This window comes from Styela clava, chromosome 13 (assembly GCF_964204865.1).
Source record: "Styela clava chromosome 13, kaStyClav1.hap1.2, whole genome shotgun sequence".
Taxonomy (NCBI): Eukaryota; Metazoa; Chordata; class Ascidiacea; order Stolidobranchia; family Styelidae; genus Styela; species Styela clava.
The window spans coordinates 12,910,877-12,931,299 of record NC_135262.1 but is presented as its reverse complement, the minus strand read 5'-3'; the positions used below and the strand labels follow the sequence as shown (position 1 = coordinate 12,931,299).

At 36.1% G+C, this 20,423-nt stretch overlaps 2 protein-coding genes across 2 annotated transcripts; one reads left to right on the top strand and one right to left on the bottom strand.

The window, feature by feature from the left end:
• The first annotated feature begins 3,316 nt into the window (after nucleotides 1–3,316).
• Nucleotides 3,317–6,498, top strand: LOC120332458 (putative aminopeptidase NPEPL1). The gene has a single exon (XM_039399706.2). It carries the CDS (start codon nucleotides 3,510–3,512, stop codon nucleotides 5,118–5,120), a length of 1,611 nt encoding a protein of 536 aa, XP_039255640.1. The 5' UTR covers nucleotides 3,317–3,509; the 3' UTR covers nucleotides 5,121–6,498.
• Nucleotides 6,499–10,889: 4,391 nt separating this feature from the next.
• Nucleotides 10,890–18,638, bottom strand: LOC120333228 (putative 4-coumarate--CoA ligase 1). The gene is made up of 12 exons (XM_039400596.2): nucleotides 16,558–18,638; nucleotides 16,119–16,329; nucleotides 15,762–15,874; nucleotides 15,049–15,124; nucleotides 14,841–14,976; nucleotides 14,426–14,591; nucleotides 14,145–14,313; nucleotides 13,343–13,440; nucleotides 13,184–13,255; nucleotides 12,737–12,889; nucleotides 12,386–12,548; nucleotides 10,890–12,304 (listed from the first exon to the last, which is right to left on the bottom strand). Exons 1-12 carry the CDS (start codon nucleotides 16,657–16,659, stop codon nucleotides 12,189–12,191), a joined length of 1,575 nt encoding a protein of 524 aa, XP_039256530.2. The 5' UTR covers nucleotides 16,660–18,638; the 3' UTR covers nucleotides 10,890–12,188.
• Nucleotides 18,639–20,423: the final 1,785 nt, after the last annotated feature.

Here is a 20,423-nt window from a genome sequence, read left to right as displayed (position 1 = left end):
CGGTAAATTAAACTTTGAATTTGGTTAAGATCAGGAACTTCATAAGATATAAAATGAGTAAACGTAAAAACATTTGCCAGGATGATTATGAGAAAGAATTCAGCGGCGTCAAACCAAACGAAGGGCCAGTGATTTGCGCACTGCAGCTTTTGTGAATGTGACATTAACCTGGAATCCATAAATAAAGCAGCTATTTCTGCTCACAATGCAACCCAGAAGCACAAGGACTCTGCTCAAGAAATTGAATCAAACCAAGAGTCAATGATTATACAAGGGTCGCACTGCATTGTTATCTTATTACTATGTTTCCCTGTCCTTATTTTGAGGTTCATATCGATGGCAGCACTGCCCATAATTATAATACTAAATCTAGAAGCGTAATAACCACCAATCTCACAGTCGAAAAAATCGAAATTTTAGATTACATAGCAGGATATGTTATTAGAAAAATTTATCACAGTGAATGAAATTCAGCTAGTCATAAACTCATATTGTTGAACATTTTCAACATATTGTTAAACATTTTCAAATCATTCATGAGCGAATACCTCAATGTTTTAATCAATGTAACTGAATGTCAAGATGTAACAATACTACTTGAAAAAGTATTCAAAAAATTAGAGAAAATGTACTCGCAGTTTTGAAAAGATAAATTAAATTCTTGAGGTATTTGAAAATTCATGCCAATTTTAATGTAGAAACCCACATCACCTGCTTGAGTTGGGGAAGGAACATGAGTAAAGATGTAACCTGAGATGTCAATGTTGACAACGGTGACATCCCTCTTAATTCCATTTTTGCTCAATGCGATAATTTGTGGCAGGGAATGAAAATTAGTGATCAGTTCAATAAGATTATCGGCATATTTCGCCAGGGATCTAATATTGAGATATAAAACAATGAGATAAGAGAGTAGAAACTACACGATGCCCTGCCGATATCTGATGTTTCAATGTACCGACACGGGATTGAAGTAAGATGAGGATGGAATCATAAGGATTCCCATTTCAAGTTGGGGTTAGAAGTTAGTTTTTAGACCACTGATGTTGTTTAATTAAAATTTTTGCAAAAAAGAACTTGAGCTTTATCACAAAGACTGATGTAGAGAGGCAAGATACATTGCATATGGGGCAAAGGATGAAATAAAACACATTACAGAGGCAAAGGAATGCATAAATCACATTACAGGTATTGAGCAAACAATGTTTCAAGTAGTTTATAGTAGAATAATGGATGACAATTTAAAATAAGTTATAAAGAAGATCAGACTTAATTCTTTTTAATCGCTACTTTTTCATTTGAAGTTCACAGAAAGGCATAGCCACACCGCTTTTCAAGAACTTTAACCTGATAGAACAGGTTCTTATTTTTGTCGGTTAAAGTCTCAACGATGAATACTTTTGACATGTTTCTTGAAGATGTTGTGTTGGGGGCAGTGTATGCATAGTTGCTAATTTTTTTTTATGTGTAACAAATAATACTAAACTAATGTATACTAATTTTTCCTAGTTTAGGTCTTACAGCAGGACAAGCCACCATCTAGTATTTTGTAGCTTAGCTGACTCTTTTCAGACGCCACAAAGTGGTGAAAACTGCACTTGGGAAGTAAGATAGCATATCGGTACCGTCTGTGCCGTACCGGTTTGTATTTGAATTTCAGAATTTGGTGAGGATGATTGGCCAGTGATTCAAGCTATTAAGGCTAATTTAGCATTATTCTAGAACTGGGGTGGCCAAACAGTCAGAGACCAAGAGCCGCATTTCGTACTTTGATAACGCGAAGAGCCACATTATACTGTTATAGACAGAAGACAGACATGAACATTAAATATACCGGTACAGTACCTTTTTTTTAGCTCTGCTAGAATGACAGTTTATTGTAAATACACGCAACTTAGTGGGGCTTCCGACATTTCTTAGATTGAACAATGTTCTTTAAATTTGGCTCGAATATCATTGTGGCCAATCGAAGCAGTTCTTTCATGTCTACTGCGTACCGGTACGGTACCGGGGAGGCGGACAACTCGACTACACGGACAACTCACCAGAGACAACTCGCCTACCTGGAGACCTGGTGAGTTGTCCGTCTTTTCGCATTTTCTACGGTGGTGTTTTAGGTCTATAGAAATGCGTTTTTGATAATTTTAGTGCTCAAATGTTGAGAAAAATACATAAATATTCTCTAGAAAGCATTTTTATTTGTATAAGTGGCTTATTTTAATCATGTTGTATGAATACAAATACAGTCTACAGACGAATAGTCGAGTTGTCCGTCAGCCCGGTACCGTACCTAGTCTATTGTCATGTGTCAGCCAGAACAGATCGATGCTCTGATTACAGAGTTGTAGGATAGAAAACACACATTCGCAGACGTATGTTGACCCAAACATTGACAATATCCTAAATACAGCTCAATTGTCATTGTTGTATTTTCCCATTGCCGGGCTTTTCCATACCTCAAAAGTCCCCCTAAAAAAGGAATTCAGATGGTCTTCATCATATGTTTAATCGAAACAAGATGAATCGTAGTTTACAAGTAAATTTTTCCTTAAAATAACCAAGAAAAGTCGCATAAAACCGACGCAAGAGTTAGCCAATCCTGTCCTAGAAGGTTGTAGATTCCACAAGATTGCGAGAATAACCTGAACTTGTCAAAGATTAAGAGGTGCTAACAGTACTACTACTGGTACCCTACATACCTACCGTACTTTTGTAAAGTGGAGATAATATAAATTCTTCTTACAACTTTTTCGCAAAAAGCTCAGCCTACTAATATTTTGAATGGAATCTTTCTGTGTCATTAAAAGTGGAGTGAGGGAAATTGGGTTTGGACCATGGATAGCCTGACACACTAACCACTAGTCTATTCCTGGGGTCTCATGTAGTTTCTTACCTAACATACTTCTAGTGGGTGTAGCATGACACTTGACTACACCATCCAAAAATTACGTCATTACGAGGTTACAGTGACGTAATAGAGCCCTTCAAACTATACAAAACTGCCATCCAAGACGCGCAAAAGAGCACCCGAAATCGAACAGGTATTCCTCTCGTTTTCTCGTCGCAACGATTCCAATAGGAGAGAGACCGATAATGTCAGTCAGTTCCTTATCGTCGGCGCCAATGCCATTTCGGTCGATCTTGCGTATATTTGGCAAGCTTTATGATGTGATTGTGATGTCGTAGTGATTTAATTTTTGGATGGCGTAATCAGATCGGGGTTAGGATTGACATATCAAAAAATTGTTATGTTACGCCCACTAGAAGTACGTTAGGTACGAAACTACACGAGACCCCTATTCCTGTACCGGTAGGTATCTATTCAACTATTTTTCTATTTCATTGAACACATCAAAAATTGAACTGAATGGCAGTTTATTAAAACTTGTCTTCTATGAACTCTTTACCAAAATGTTTTTAACAGCCATTTACAACCATGCATGAAATTAAAAAATTGACCGTATTTTTATCTCAGATACCGGTAATCCTTTGAATAATTAAATTTTAAAATGCCGGTGACAAAATTGAAGTATGTTGTTGGATTCGGAAAGTCTGACCCAGCAAAAGTTCCTGTTTTTATTGTAGGACAACTCAGGAATTTGAAACAGGTCAAATGGTCAACTGTTGCACCAAGGCTAGAATCTAAAGTTTCAGCGGCATCTTGGAAATCGGCCGTCGCAGCATTACATCCGAATCCCACTGACAGCTGTTCCTTATGGCAAAACAACGCAACTTTAGCTTCATTTACTCATCTTGTGAGTCGCCACAATACACCATCTGGTGCATATCATATTCCTAAACTCATGAGGAGCTGCATTTCTGGAAAAGCAGAGAATCAGAGCATTGTTATAGTTTGTGAACCCCAAGATGTATTTGCATGTGGCTGTTCTGTTGCCAGGGTATTTCCAACGTTTTCAATGCGCACTGGAAGAAATTTATCAATTTCAAATACAATCAGTATAGAGTTCATCATTATTTCACCCGGTGGTGAAAGCATTCATTTGGATGATTCGATGGCGGAATGTCTTGATGATGCTGCATATTCTGTTCGTCTTTCTGCAAAAATAGTAGATGCGCCATGTAATTTTATGCATACTGACGCCTTTTTAGATGAGATTCGTACAGTCGGATCTGATCTTGGAATTACACCTTTTATAATTCAAGGGAAAGATCTTGATGAAAAAGGGTTTGGTGGAATATATGGAGTGGGGAAGGCTTCGGTGCATCAGCCTGCCTTGGCCATTCTTAGCCACCAGCCAGAAGGAGCCACTCAAACCATTGCATGGTGTGGAAAAGGTATTGTTTATGATACAGGTGGGCTCAGCATAAAGGGAAAGACCACTATGCCGGGAATGAAGCGTGATTGCGGTGGGGCGGCTGCTATTTTGGGTGCATTCCGTGCTGCAGTAAAAAGAGGGTTCAAAGAAAATCTCCATGCTGTTTTCTGCCTTGCTGAAAATTCAGTTGGACCACACTCTGCTCGTCCAGATGACATTCATACTCTTTATTCTGGTAGAACGGTGGAAATAAACAACACAGATGCTGAAGGAAGGTTGGTTTTAGGTGATGGTGTTGCTTATGCATCAAAAGACTTGAAAGCGGACATTATTCTTGACATGGCTACTCTCACAGGTGCTCAAGGTATTTCAACAGGGAAATATCATGGTGCTGTACTTTCCAATCGCGAAGACTGGGAGAATGCAACTGTTAAAGCTGGTCGAACAAGCGGGGATCTCACTTTTCCACTTGTTTACTGTCCAGAGCTGCATTTTTCGGAATTCACCTCAGCTGTTGCGGATATGAAAAATTCTGTCGCTGATCGCTCCAATGCTCAAAGTTCCTGCGCTGGCTTATTCATCGGCAGTCATTTAGAAAATGGATTTCATTTCAAAGGTTCTTGGATTCATATCGATATGGCTTATCCAGTTCACAGTGGAGAGAGGGCAACAGGATATGGTGTTGCATTATTACTCTGCTTATTTGGTCAAGCATCTGATGATAAAATGCTACAGCTTTCATCACCTTTACAGCAGTCATCAGTACAAGCTACTGGAGATGTCATGAATCATTCTGCAGTGGATGGTGAAGAGTCTAGCTCAAAACGAAGGCGATTAATCTGAGGCGAAGCAACACACAAATCCTATTGGTGTACCCTAATAGGTCTTACTGTAATTCCATTTGCCACAATCAATAACGTTGTAGCCAGGCACATAATCACAAATTTCCAAGAAATAGGTTTCAGAAAGAAGTGCAAAATTTTTATATTTTTGAAAATATCGAAGAAATTTGTTTGACTGAAAATCATTATTTCTCCTGGAATCAACTCCTAATTTTGGTCGAAAAGTTGATGTACTAAAATAAATTCGTCTACCTTTGCTGATCAGTTTATATTATAAAAAATTACGTCGTATAGGCGTTAAATTTGGGGCTTAATTACATTTTTATCGAATCTATACAATTCTGTATTTTTTCATGTTGTAGGAACATGTAAGAATTGTTAGGAACATGTACAGAATATAATTGGCACACCATTAATAGTTCTGAGTTTTGGAAATTAAAAAGGCAAAAAGAGTAAATACGGGGCTCTCAACATCACAACGAGATTTGTTGCATCCATCTGCTGTTGTTTTTTAATTGAATGCATCTATTTGATTTCACTACATTACATCTAAGATTCCAAGAAAATGACAATATGTAAAAACGGCTTTTCCAGAGGGCAAGCTATAATTTTCAAAGTAATATAAATTGTAGATTTAGCAATATATTCGCTGAAAAGCCAAGAACTATTATTTTAATAATATTTATTTGTACTGTACATGGATTGATTATGTGCAAGGGCAAATACTATGAAATTTTGAGACTGGATGTCTTTTGATTTAATTAAACTAATGAAATATCATAAATTTGGCAGTCTGTTTCATAGGCTGTGGTAGAGGCTTGAACTATGTTATCCCAAAATCCAAATGAAATAAATTTACAAATTTTAACCCTCAGAACCACATCCGCTGTTTTGTACATTGATAAAATGCGTTAAGTTAATTAGAATCATAATATATTCGATTTTTATATTGTTGCATTAGCCTGTTAATCCAAGTAGAAGCAATTACATTAATCTCTTGAATTGATTCAGCATATTAAAAGTTATCACTAAAAAATCGAAATTTTTCAACTGTTGTGTGTCATGGTTGTTTCTTTCACATGTAGCTTGTTTTGAACTTATTTTAATGTGTTGATGCATCATATTTGACTGGTGGTCACCTGCAACTCGGTCATAGTGAAATTTATATTCAGTTTTGATATTCTACATTACTACTGAATGTGTTTCCTATTTTTTTTGTTGATCAAAAATGCACTATTATGGCATAAGTTGTACTTCCTATTGAAGAAGAATTGCAATCAGCTCCTAACTTTTCATAACAAGTATTTAATTATTGGTAGAAAGTTTTTAGTGATGCCCAATGCGCTCAGAAGCGGTTGAAAATACGAGTTGGTAACATGGCATGGTCTCGTATTCAATGGGGCAAGGGAAGTTTCAAAATTATTTGTTATGTATAGTTGCAACCTACACTTTTTTATTGTTAGTTTGCATAGCGATTTGAATTTATGAAATTGTATGATGCATGGACTTGACGGTGGAGGAAGCCGGAACCGACCAGTGGTTACGTGAACCACACCACCGCAAAGAGGAGTCTTTTTAAACACAATTATCCCACACTGGATTCGAGGCTGCGAACCCACACAGGGTAATCAGAGGTGCGATGGCAAGCGTATTCTTAGCGCGAAGTACGATCCGCCTTGTCACAAAAACTTATTTAATCTTATTGCTCAGTTAATGATTGATATAAATCTTCACCCGGAGCCGCTTCAACATGGTTGGTTTCTCTCACTATGGCCTTATTCGTGACAATTGCCGTGTTTGGTCGAGTCGTTGTAGATAGATGAAGTTTGGTGTCTTGAAAACCGAAGCTGAGGGAAACAAAGCACATCGCTGCAAGACCGCGCATCATATGCACTGTATATAGACGGCGCTGCTATGGTCATTAGGTTCGCACGGGCAGTCGTCTACTGGCTTTACCGATCGATGTCTTATCCATTTTCGTAATTATGGGTTGCCGGTCCGCGAGAAATTTCGTTGTTTTTATGCCGTCTCAATCGCTTTACCGAAGACGAGGTTGCGTTGGTTTATTACGCAATTTCACTTGCCCCGTCATAATGCGACGTCTTTCGCGACATCTAGGCGCCGAGTAATCGCTTTTTCGGCTCCCATTCATCGCGAACGCGCTCCATGAAATCTCGCAAGATTCAGAAACCTAAATATCGGCACGCGTGCTTTTTCTGTTCTGCATGCTTTTCCTGGTGAATATGTCCATCCATATGAAAAGGTATGCATATTTCTTTGTTTAAAACAGTCAAGAGCAGTATAATATTTCAGTAAGAGTGCGACCTTGCAGATGCATGGTCACGAGTCGCGCAAAAAAATGTGGGCCGCTGAGATTTTTTCCAGGATTTTGAGCCTGGTGCCGAGTCACCGACGACTTCGTCATTGTAATGTAAATTCATTTCGTTTGAGGCGTGAGGATTCTAAGTATGATTACCTATAAGTATTCGATTCCTAAATTGTCGATTCCGATTCTCGATGCCTTACATAGCTTACCGAGAAAAAATACCCACTTAAACAATATCATATTTCAGTAAGAGTGCGACCTTGCGGGTGCATGGTCACGAGTCGCGCAAAAAAAACGTGGGCCGATGAGATCTTTTTCAGGATTTTGAGCCTGGTTATTTTTCACAACAAGAAAATGAATTCTAACAACAACAACATAATACCAAAACGATCTATATGACCACTTTAAGTTAGAATAATTACTGTCATAGCGAAAATTTATTGCAACTCGAAGTTCCATTCGTTTACATGTCTTCCTGTGAGTCTGGATCGTAATTTGGAGACGGTAAACCCCGCTAAGATTAATGCTCTTTCTGATGCAGCGGATGTTGCTGGGACACAGAGGTACGTTCGGGCGAAAACTGCGATATTTGATAAGTTTGTTTTGTTGCCGTTGGCACGTGTCTTCCACCCGCGCAAACGAGCGAGTGGGAGGATAGTGTAAAAATATAGTGAAGTTTCTGGCGTCTTAGCAACTCCACATAGAAGTTTATACATTTATGTGAAGGACTTGACACAAAACGTTATACCGTGTTTGCAACCAACTTTTAACCCCAAGAATCGATTCCAATGCATCGAAATCGATTCTATTCGATTTCACTAAGTAAGAATCGATTGCGGAGTCGATTCCGCCATCCCTATTGAGGCGTCGATCAACTGCAGAGAGATTAATATGATGAACCCGATGAAAATGAAAAAGCTTGATTAAAAGTGTGATTTTACTTTACAGTCCAGAATTAAAAAAGAATCACTGTCATAATTTTGGATATCTCTTGATAACGAACACCCATCGCTGAGTAATCGAGCAATCAAAATTTCCGTATTTTCAACCAGTTACTTATGCGTTATGCGATAAAACATTTTCATCACCAGCTTTAATAAAAACGAAGCAAAGAAATCCGCTGCGCGCGTCAACAAGCGGATATCCGTTTTTGTAATTTCACCCATTTTAATTTTTGGCCGGCACATTATTTGATAGTTTTTCTTCGTGTGAAATGTTTTTAAGTGTGCCTTTTTTGTCTAAAAGTATCTCGGGTGCCCGAAATTGCGCAAATATATGATATTGTTTTCTGTTCCGGTCATCTCAATTACGTGTTCAAATATTTCAAAACATATTTTGCGAGCTCGTGACCAGCTCCCCCATTTCTTCAACTTTAAAAACTGATATATATACTATTTTCCCCAATTCGTCGAATGACAGTTGGATGTCAAATTAGCAACAGGTACAACGATTTAAAAATACATAATATTCCAATCCAATTCTTCCACTACTCAGCCTTTGTTGATGTTTGCTTGCAGCCGTGCTGCATGACGGTATTCGGAAAATTGTGGTTGGCTTTTAATATTTACCAGCTTCGACTCCATCTGTGATCAGCCCCTGAGACACGCAAACAGCGATAGCGACAGTCACGAAGGTTTTGAAACCGGAAATTGTTATGCTTATAACTACGCCCAAGCCAATTTTCGCTGAATATTGATGCCCAAAATGGTGGTTACAGATGGTCCGGTAAATTGAATGTTATATTATGATAATATTTACAATTTGACAGGTCTTGTTATTTTGACATAATTATATATTTGTAATTCTCAGATATTTGTACGAAATGTTTGCATGCCTATTTTTATGAAGTATTTTAATCTATACCCTGCGTCTTGTGTATGGATTGACAAGTTCAGGTATTTCCATATTTCATTTAAACACTGTCTAACTTGTCTCGTCCATCTAATTGAAGAGGCCTGCTGCACACTAACGCAAATGTATTTCTGTAAACTTCCATCCGACCAAAATCAGACTTCCTCAGACAAGCAGTTTACAACAATGAACAAATTAGTCTCGTTTCATAATTTCATATCCTCCATCTTTACTGTGACGTAACAAGTGACTTATTCTACCGTGCTTTGCGGCCTCTTCCTTGCTACGAGATAGAAGACGGTCGTTGCACTTTACGGATTAGGGAAGATGCTGTGCTACTAGAGTTGCCAACCGTCCTTTATTTCAAAGGACAATCCTCTAATTAAACTTTTCGGGTCTTGTCCTTTTTAGCATTTAGAAAAGATGCTAATTGTCCTTTATTCTTTCCGACTTCGTCTTGCCCGATAGTTATAGTGCTGTGTTGATATCGTTCCGTTCTTAAAAAATCGCCTCCGTTTATGTATTTGCAAGCTTTTAATTTCGATTTCGTCCGGCTCAAATAGCCAAAAAATAACAATTATATTAACATCGTTTGAGTCAATGTTAAATAAACATTAAATGAAGAAAAACACATAAAGATTGTTTTAATACAGGGTCGTCCAACATTTTTGGCCGAAGGGCCACATGTAGTTTACTAATAATTGTGCGGGCCACCTAACATAGCATTATGTTCTAGCTTTTCTACACTGACTACAGGCTAATGGAAAAACAAACAATACCCGCACACCAAACTTTCACAATTATTATGCCAATAAAACTCGTTTCTCAACCATTGATGGGGCGCCATCAGAAGTTATTTCCGAAAGTTTCGTCAAAGAAAAGCCAGGACGGAGAATAGCTGGGGTTGCCAACTTTGTGTTAAACCATTCCGGGACACCTCAATGTCTAAACCAGTGGTTCTCAAACTTTTTGAACCGCGCCCCCCTTTGAAAAATTTTACAAACTTTGCCCCCCCCCCCCCTCTTTTTGCTTTGAAAAAATGCTTTTGTGATGGTAAAGTTGTTATATATTAAGATGGCGCTATAACTGATTGTTGGTCTCATAGCGTTATTGCTCAGATTGTTCAAGCATAAAACGCTTCGGAGTACAACTTCGCCATTCACTGTCGATAGTAGTCAAATAGTAGTTGGTCATCATACATTCTCGTTATTCCGCTCAGTTTGCAATATATACTTCAAAGTCAAACTAATTGTTAAGTAAAACTAAACAAACAATAAACCTATGCTTTAATGTATTTTCTGCTTAAACGTTTACATAAGACACGTAAAATTTCAATCAATTGTTGTCGCTAAGGCGTTTGCGATTGCATTTCGTTTAAATCAGCGTGGCGTGTTCTTTGGGCCCTAAGAATATTGATTTCGATGTTTATTCTTTCTAAATCCGAAATTTCCCTCGACATATTCTTGTGCCGCGAAGAAGATTATAAATACTTTTTTTGTTCTCGAATAGAACCATGACATCTCTGAGGAAAACGAGTTAGTTTTTATCATAATCATCAGCTACGAGAAGCTAAAGATAAAATATAGAAGTGAATCCGTAACTAAAAATTTCTTTATTGTAAAAGCGGCATTATAAAATACTAAAAATAAAACGGAAAACTTGTGAAATGTTGACTCTTCGACGTATAAATGAAAAAAAAAATAAAACGGGGAAATGTACAATTTGTGCTAAGTAGATTTAAATATTTAACAAAAAACACAAGTGATCAGTATTTCTGGTATTTAAATTTGTATTTTTACTGTGATTTTGCCGCTTTAACAAGATAGATAGTTTTGTTAGTTTTCACAAAGTTTAAGTTGAAATTTGTAATCCTAACGGAAATATAATAATTAATGAACTCTCGCTACGACAAGAGCTGTCAGTAAGGCGTTCTAAAACAGACGGCTATGCGAGCCTGAAAACTGACTGACAAACGGGCGCTCCGGAAGTATGTGTACCAATATGACGCACAACCTGAACCCCAACTGGAACACATACCATGTCCTGCATGTGCGCCATCTTTGTAAACATATTTCGGGAACACCGAAAAATGAAATTTTACTCATAAAAGAGTCTCACACTAACAGTGGATTATAAACTAAAAACAAGAAACACAAAATATTGTTACACGCCGCAACTTTATTGACTAAATTTTTAACAAATCTCACTGAATCAAGTTTTTGATCCTCTCAAATTAAGGTGACTGCTGTATATAATGTTTTCATTAATTTTGCAATTATTCAGCATATTTTAGTGGTATGTCATCAGGAGGTCACGGTTGACAAAACATGTCTTATCCACAAGTTTAAACTCACTCCTATTTGAATGAACCATACATGTAATCGTTTTTGATGAAAAATATATTTGCGTGAAGTACATCCGTTTACAGTTTTGAACGAAGCCGACACGCCCAGCCCGAGACGCTAGACCCCAATTCCTTGACTGTCATGGCCATTCCGGGACGATTGGTAGCCCTAAGAATAGCTGTATTTTGATGTATCGATATATTGCCTATTGTTTTAATTTGTATTATAGCGTACTTGTGGCTGTTCTTTGAGTCAATTTATCACTTACGCTAATACTAAGACTGTACGATAACATCGCTAAAGTTTACACTGACATCAACGACGCCAGTTGTATTTAGACCTGCATTCCATAACTCATTTTCAATTCAAATACACCTTGTGTTAACACAAAATTAAAAAAAATTGATATCAGTTTATGATTTTATCAGAAATAGATTATTTAGAGGTAGCACTAATAACTGCAGAAAAAATAAAGCACTTCAAACCTGTATGTATAAAATATAAAATAGAATAGAGTAGACAATACCGCAGTAGTTGTGTTGTCTACTTATTTCAATGCTAATTTTTTCAATTCTATTCGGTCAATTTTCCCAAGTTTAGATTTTGGTATATTGCTGACAAATTGGATACCCCCTCTTAACTGTTTGTAATCGGCAAGTTTATCTGAAATTAATCGAAATGATTAGATTAATTGGAACAGTATATATGAGAGAAATAAATAAATAATGCGGTCGTTTGCTGTACCTTTAATAACCTTCTCAAGTTGCTCGGCTGTGACTGATTCGACTTTTCGTACAACCAACGCTTTCGGTAGCTCTCCACAGACTGGATCAGGAACACCTACAACTCCAACATCATTAACACCCGGGTGCCTCAGAAGAAGATTCTCTATTTCGGCAGGCGGCACCTGAATATAGGAAAGTGCGGTTAAACATGGGACAATGAGAATTTTATATTCAATATTATTCCGCGTAGCCGACAAAACGTCAACAAAATTATAGTCAACGAGGAGATCAAATCGTGGTAGATTCATGTAAGTTTTAAATTTGCGTAATTCTCGGGATAAAAAGAAAACAGAAGAAGAGATTAATTTACCTGATAAGCGTTGTATTTGATAACTTCTTTTAATCGGCCAACTACGTAAAGCATGCCATTTGCAATATGTCCTATGTCGCCTGTGCGAAGAAATCCATCTTTTTTAATTGTTTTTTCTGTTGCTTCCGTATTTTCATAATATCCACTAGTCATCTATAAAGCGAAATGATCGGCCTTAAAGTAATTCTAATTGAGATTCTTTATCAGTTTTTAGTTAGCATTCATTGGTAGCCTACACATGATAAAAAAGTTTTATTACAGTTGCAGTATTCAACTGCTTGATTATAATATAATTGACGGCCATTCATTGCTAATTTATTCTGGTGTACATTATTATGAACAATGCTCTGATCTTTTTTCCCCTTTTCGGTTCAGATAACTTGGCAAGTAAAATCCATTTACAGGTCAGAAAATTTATTTTATCAAACTAAAACATTTGAAACCTACTTGTGGGCCTCTGACACAAATCTCACCGTCTTCACCAGATTTTACTTCTTCTTCTGTATTTGAATCAATAATCTGTAAAATTTTCACATATTGGAGAATTCCATGTTACCATGCCAAAACTTCAAATCATTAAATAGAGTTATTATATTTAAATCCTACCATAATTTCTGCATTCACACAAACCGAACCAACTGAATCTGTGAAAGAATCGGCTTCATTGTTCCAAGATATTGGAAAACATTCCGTCATTCCATACACTGAAAAGATTGGGTCATAAATTCTATTGCATTATTATGTATATAACTCTGTTTCTGATGCTCATAAAGCTAAAGAAGAAAAGTGTTCCTGGTTTTATGGAAGCATTACATATATGTACTATATACAGTGGTGGGATTCAAATTTTTTGTCAGCCGGTTCCACCACAAAAGTCACATTTTTCAGCTGGTTCTGTTACAAACAGAACATTGTTTGTAACATTGTTGTAATATATATATATATATATATATATCATATTGTTAATCAAAGCTTGTAAGTTTTACTCAGTACTCCGAGTTCAGTACAAAGTGCAACATAAACTCGTTGAAGATTTTTTTTCTTCTCGAGGTATAAACAATTCGTAAATTTGTCTTGGAGAGTTTTAAATCTTCAGAATCTAGAAAAACACGTGTAATTTGCGCGATCCCGTTCTTGGAATAACGTGCTATCCCTTGTTCCTGTTTCGGATGTTAAACGGCCGCAGCTGACAACTAACATTATATTTGGCATTTCGAAATTATGTATTAAAATTATGCAAAGCGTGTTATGTCAATACCGCACGATTTTCTGAAATAAAGGAACCTGTTGTTAGAGAGTTCTATACAAAAGACAGCCTGTTTTTAAAATTTCGAATCCAGCACTGTTTTTAGTATATTCCACAACATTTTTTGCGATCTTACAAATAAATCAGTATGCAAAAACTGACCTGGATAAACTTGAAGGCTGAATCGATCAATGACGGCTTTCATCACTGTAGGTGGAATTGATGCGCCTCCAGTGATTGAAGTTTTCCATGATGTCGTATCATATTTGCGGTGCAATTCTGTCTGAGACATTTGTAGCAGGATGGGTGGCACCAGAACAAAATGATTCACCTTGATGTTGGAAGTACAGCAATATTGAATTAATTGGAATATTTTGGGGACAGCCAATAAAGAAGAGTTTACAATTTTTTATTATTACGCGCAATTTACTCATTTCCCACACCTCGTACTTCTGTATCGCAGCTAAAGCTCTTTCAATGTCGAATTCGTGGTCCATGATGACTCTCACTCCTCCTTGCAAAGCTGCCAACACCAATATAAATCCACCCACGTGAAACATGGGTCTTTCATTATAAAATGTATCTCCACGTTTGTAGCCGAAGTGATGCCTTAGTATATATAAACAGTTCTTCTCAAATAATTGTTAGGAACATTGTAATGTGAATATAAAGCAATACAAACTCACAAACACATTTTGATAAAAATCAAGTTAATTACCAAATTGAACAGTTCATTTAATTTAAAAGGTGTCATGCTTTGACTTTCTAAAGTTTAATGAGGGCCAGAGTAACCTCGTGTTGACTACTAAATTCAATTATAAATATGTTATTTTACACTTAATATTCAATACATATTACCAAGTTGATGATATTGTTGCAATCATGCTAAAATGAGTATGCATAACACATTTTGACAATCCCGTGGTTCCACTTGAGTGGGGCAGAAATGCCAGATCCTTTTTTGGTGATATTTCGTAAGTAGATACACAGTTTTCTAAAAAAAAAAAGAAATAGTATATACAAACATGTGCAGTCCATATTCTTTACTTTCATTAGTTTTTCCTACCTTCATTCTCCATACTTGAAACAATGACTTCATCCCATGTTTCAAATTCAATACTTTTCCCAATGACTATGATTCTCTAAAGTACAAATATGATTTCTTTCGGAATATTAGATGAAATACCAATTTGGCAGACGGAATTTAATCACATCTATAATTTATACCTTTGCAACAGCCATTTGAGATAAAACAGTTAACGAAACGAAGTAAAATTTTATGAATAAGTTTAATTGTCACCTGATGCTTCTTAAACTACATTCATAAAAACGAGAACACGAATGTTTAAATCTTTATACCTCTTTCTATACAATTATGGAACTCAGATAATTTCATTAATACAATTTTGTGAATCAATTTAAGAATGAATTAATTGATTTAAACTGTTTACGAATAGTTGACATTGTCCTGTGGTATTGAATGTCTTCGCATCCCGGTGTAAATCAAAACACTAGTTTATGAAGCGTTATTTAGCAAATATTTTTTCATCGACTATATAAATGGAAATTTACTACAGCCATATCTGGATATGAATTGGACTGTTTTTTTGTTTTGTTTCATTATTTTCTGTTGAATTCTTTCAGGTCTTCCTTTCAGTCTCTCAAACTTTTGTTGATAATTTGAAAACTACGTCATCATGAAACGATTTTACCTTGGTCTTCAAATATTTAAGATATGCTTCCCTATTGTTATTGTGTAATACAAAAATATTCTAATACCTGAACTTGATTACTCTGGCTATTTTCAAGAGATCGCTTTACGGTATCTATGCACTTTTCCGATACGATGAGTATTTTCGGTTTTGTGATTTTGAAGATATGTTGCATTTCTCCTATAAACGAAACAACAAAAATTGTTTAGTTGTTTTATGTTTTACCTATTCTTGAGAAGAAGCATCACTACTTACTACTTTGAGTTATGTTAAACTGTATTTTTGCTTGGAAAGGCAGCAAAACATGAGTTAAAGGGTAGTGACGACTTGATCGAGGAGAATATATTATCCAAGTCAGCAATATTTTTAACTAAATATACCGCATATCAGGACTTTATCAAAGAGTTGATAATGAACAATTTACCTTCCTTGTATGCAGGATTATAGAGGGATATGATTGCTCCACAAGATATTACTCCCACCATTGCTACTACATGTTCCAGGCAATTGGGTGTCACAAGGCTGACAACATCTCCTTTATTTATTTTCTGTTTCTGGAAAAATCTCCCACACGACTGTATTTGTTTGTAGAGCTGTTTAAAAGTGAGGCTCTTTCCTTCTACGTTGTTTTCTATCTGTTTTTAAAAATTAAAACAACATACATTGATTGCCGATTGCATGTTCATTACCGAGCAAGGGATTTATCAATCGAAATTTATTTTTTCACCGTCAAGTATATCCGTAATCAAAAATCAATGAGCCAACTACTACAGAAATTCTGGCATGCGTTTACGAGTTGTTGAGTTTGTATTGAGCTGTAAAGTACACATTCATAACAGGTTATAAATATAAATGGTACTTACCAAGGCAGTGTCGTCTCCATATTTTTCTATACACGACAGAAAAAAGTTGCTCAGAGATACTTCAGGAATGTCAAAACACTCATTAGGTGATTTTAATGGCATCTTAATTTGACTTAGTAATCACGAATTTATATAACTGGTTTCGAACTATGGCCTTACTCGGTATATAATCTGAAATTTATAGTCACCATGAATCAGAATCTTGTCTTAGTATTTTAGCTGATGTCCATATATGATATCTATAGATTGTGTACTTTGTAAACAAACATTTAACTACAACTATTTTCAGCAAACAGAAATACTTTTGATTCACTGATGCGTGACTGTAGGTTCTAACAAGCATTGTGTTAAGATCTATTTTAGGCCATTTTTAATTACATAAAATTAGTTTTTAATTAATTCAATCAATTATTTTGCGCGTTTAGTGTTTTCTTTTCAACGTTATATATACATATGTATATAAATGACTTTTATTTTCATTGACCTATTCTTACAACATACTAAATTTGTTTTGCATCTGATTAGCCCTTTCGTGGGTGAAATTTGACCCAAACATAGAAACGTAAAATATAAAAAACGTAACAATGTCGAGATTTGATGATGTCTGCATTTTCCCCAACCTATTAACGAGACTAACTATGCAATTCTGAAATATCTTCATTCGATCGTTAACGACTCCACAATCAGATTATAGTATTATAGAAAGATAAGCAGTAAAATATGTAAATTTTAGTGGTTCGCGCATGGTGGTACTTAAAATACAGTTCGTCTACGGCAAAAAAACGAGGCAAAAAAACGATAGAATGCAATGAACGTTAAACGAGAATATCGGTCGGAGACCGCATACTTGTCGATCGAAGGTTAGGGGATACCCCAAATCAGCGCTCTTATTCCATAATGACACCGTGTGTCTCTCATCACCAATTAATTAATAACTCGCTAATTATACGACATAATTAAACTAAAATAAATAGGCTTCTGATCCGAGCTATGATAAATGCACATGCAAAATTTGGAGCAGATTCAACCTCGCGTGCATCTAACAGACAGACGGACAAACAAACAAACAGACAAATACCTATCAACATACTTACCGATCTTAAGATCGATAAGTAATAAGTGATCACTTAATTAATAAAAATTTATTGTTAAAAATCAATAAAATATTCTAGATTAATATGTATGATTCAAACAGCTTTACAATAAAAATAAAAAATGGGCGAAAACTCTGCTACATGTAAACAACATACTTTCAATGAAATAAAAAAAAACGAGAAGTAAATTGACTTTTCTGCGGGTTTCGTCCCATTATTCAATAATTAACATCTTTAGGAGCTCAAAAATGTTTTCGGAAATGAATGAACAACTTTAACATTATTCAAAATAAAAAATTTAGTAAAAACTTCACCAAAAGGAAAACAAAAATCTCTCAGTACAAGAAAAAATAGAAATTATACTGACAATTTCACCAAGAATTTAATCATGATACTCTTTTGAGCACCAATTATATTTTGAGTATTATGAAACAACATTTTAAATAAAATAAAATAAATAAAGAAAACGAGCAAAAATTATATCAATAGTCGAATAAAATACTCAATACGATATAACAAGGAATATTCGGACCTCCTGAAGTATACGCACCAAGATGGCGCACAACCTGAACTTAAGTTGTGTACCAGATTAGGGTTTAGGTTGTGCGACATCTTGGTGCGCATACTTCAGGAGTACCGAATATTCATTCTTTGGGCGGAGATATCGTACCAAATTACTTATAATATAATCATATCGTTAAAAATGGCTAATTTTGGTCCAATTTTAATCATACCCTGTTGGGGAGCATGAAATATTTTGTTTTTGATGAAACAACTTTAACATATTTTCAATTGGATAAGAAAAATGGGCGAAAACTTTTCCAGAAGTCGGACAAAAGACTTTTAATTTAACAAAAAATGTATTTCTACACTAATATTCCCCAAAATCGTCCATTGGGGCTCAAAAAACAGCTCATGTTTAGTTAACATTTGGCCTATGTCTACGCTTATGTACAGGGTGTCTCAAAAGTAAGTATACACTTTCAATCTAGATTTGCTTTTCAGATACTCATCATACAGCGTCCATTTCTTCAGAAAACATAGTATGGATAAGTAGTAACTTAGTTTTTGTTTTCATTTTTCAACAACCCACAGAATGAAATGATGCTAACCCGAGAAATGAGCTGCAAAATTACTGTTTGGCAAGAAGCATAGAAATTAGGAAGAACTCTGCTTCTCTTTAACTAAGAATTCGGAATTAGTTTGGCTTCTGCACGATGAACAATTTATGCAGTTTATCGTGAATTTATGGAAACTGGATCTGAAGTTGATGCACAAAAATAAAGAAGACCACGGAGCGGACGCTCTGAGGAAAACATCCAAATTTTCTGTTAAAGAGGCCCTAAGTTTGCCTTACTGATTTATATGCTTTTTGGCAAACGGCAAATTTGCGCCTCATTTCGTTGATTAATCTTCCTCTGTGGGTTGTTGAAAAATGCAAACAATACCTAATTTTACTACTTATCCATACCATGTTTCCCGAATAAATGAACGCACCATGATGAGTACCTGAAAAGAAAATCAAAATTAAAAATATATACATACTTTTGAGACACCCTGTATATATTCCGTCTGTTAGTCATCATTTGCTGATGGTGTCAAAACTCATTATAAGACGGTTTCTCGGCTATTTCTTTTTTTTTGTCACCAACTTCTTACGCCAATCTACGCTGATATCGATACGTTCAACTGCTTATCAATTCACTCTTGAAACTGGATCATGTGATATCGAATTTCTTAGCTGCCTATTTTTCGTCTTTTCCGGCTACTCACTCGAATCTTGCGTAGGCAAGGTTATATTTGCACTTAAGCACAGCGAGAACAATGCAGCATAAATAAACGAAGAATGAAATTGTATACGTTGTTTAATATAGCTATAGCAAACACCGCTCAGACTTCGATCCGATATACAAATTAAATAAACGTGTATCCACGTATTGTTTAGAATAGACAACACCGTAATTAATGTGACGCAAGTAGCGCACAAATAGTTTTCAAGTTCTTATTAATGAAGAAGGCCACTTATTATATCTTTTTTTTTCAGAATTTCGCCAATGAATTTTCCGTTTTACTTAATTTCTGACAACACTCTTCATGAAATAAGGTACTACTTTATTACGTCACACTTGTCGTATCTGTCGTGCTTGTCCATCGACCTTTTCAGTAAAATTCGTGCTCAGTTATGACCCTCTGCAATGATACGAATGCGCTCACTTGATTATATATTTTGACATTGCTCTTTTGTTTCTTATTGTACCAAGTAAGTTGTTCCGCATTTTGCAAGCGATTTAGAACTTCAATACTATTATTTTCATGCATCATCGTGTGTTGGTAACAGTATTTTAACCTATTTCTTATATTAGTTCGAAAACTTAGAAACGGGGGTTGCTGTCCTTCCTATAGTCGACCTCCTGCACAAAGTTTTTAGCCATTCAATCCTCGATCCTCCACTGAATTTCTTTCTCACACTTGCATCCACTAGCCCTGCTCCTGCAGCGTTCATAACCTCCAATCATTTCCCCCATCTCCCTCAGGTCATATTCTTGGCCCACTGCTTTATCTCCACCGGCTTCCCTATACTCGAACCACTGCCCTATCACCCGGCGGCCTTGCTATCCTCAACACTTTGCACCTTCCCATCAGCCGTCCGTCCTATCCTTAACCAACCCCACAATACCGTTAACCAACCAACCTTGCCCCAATCTTCTTACACTTGACCCAACGCTTTTAAATCTTCCATACTACGCCCTGAATCCAGCTGTGCCTTATGCA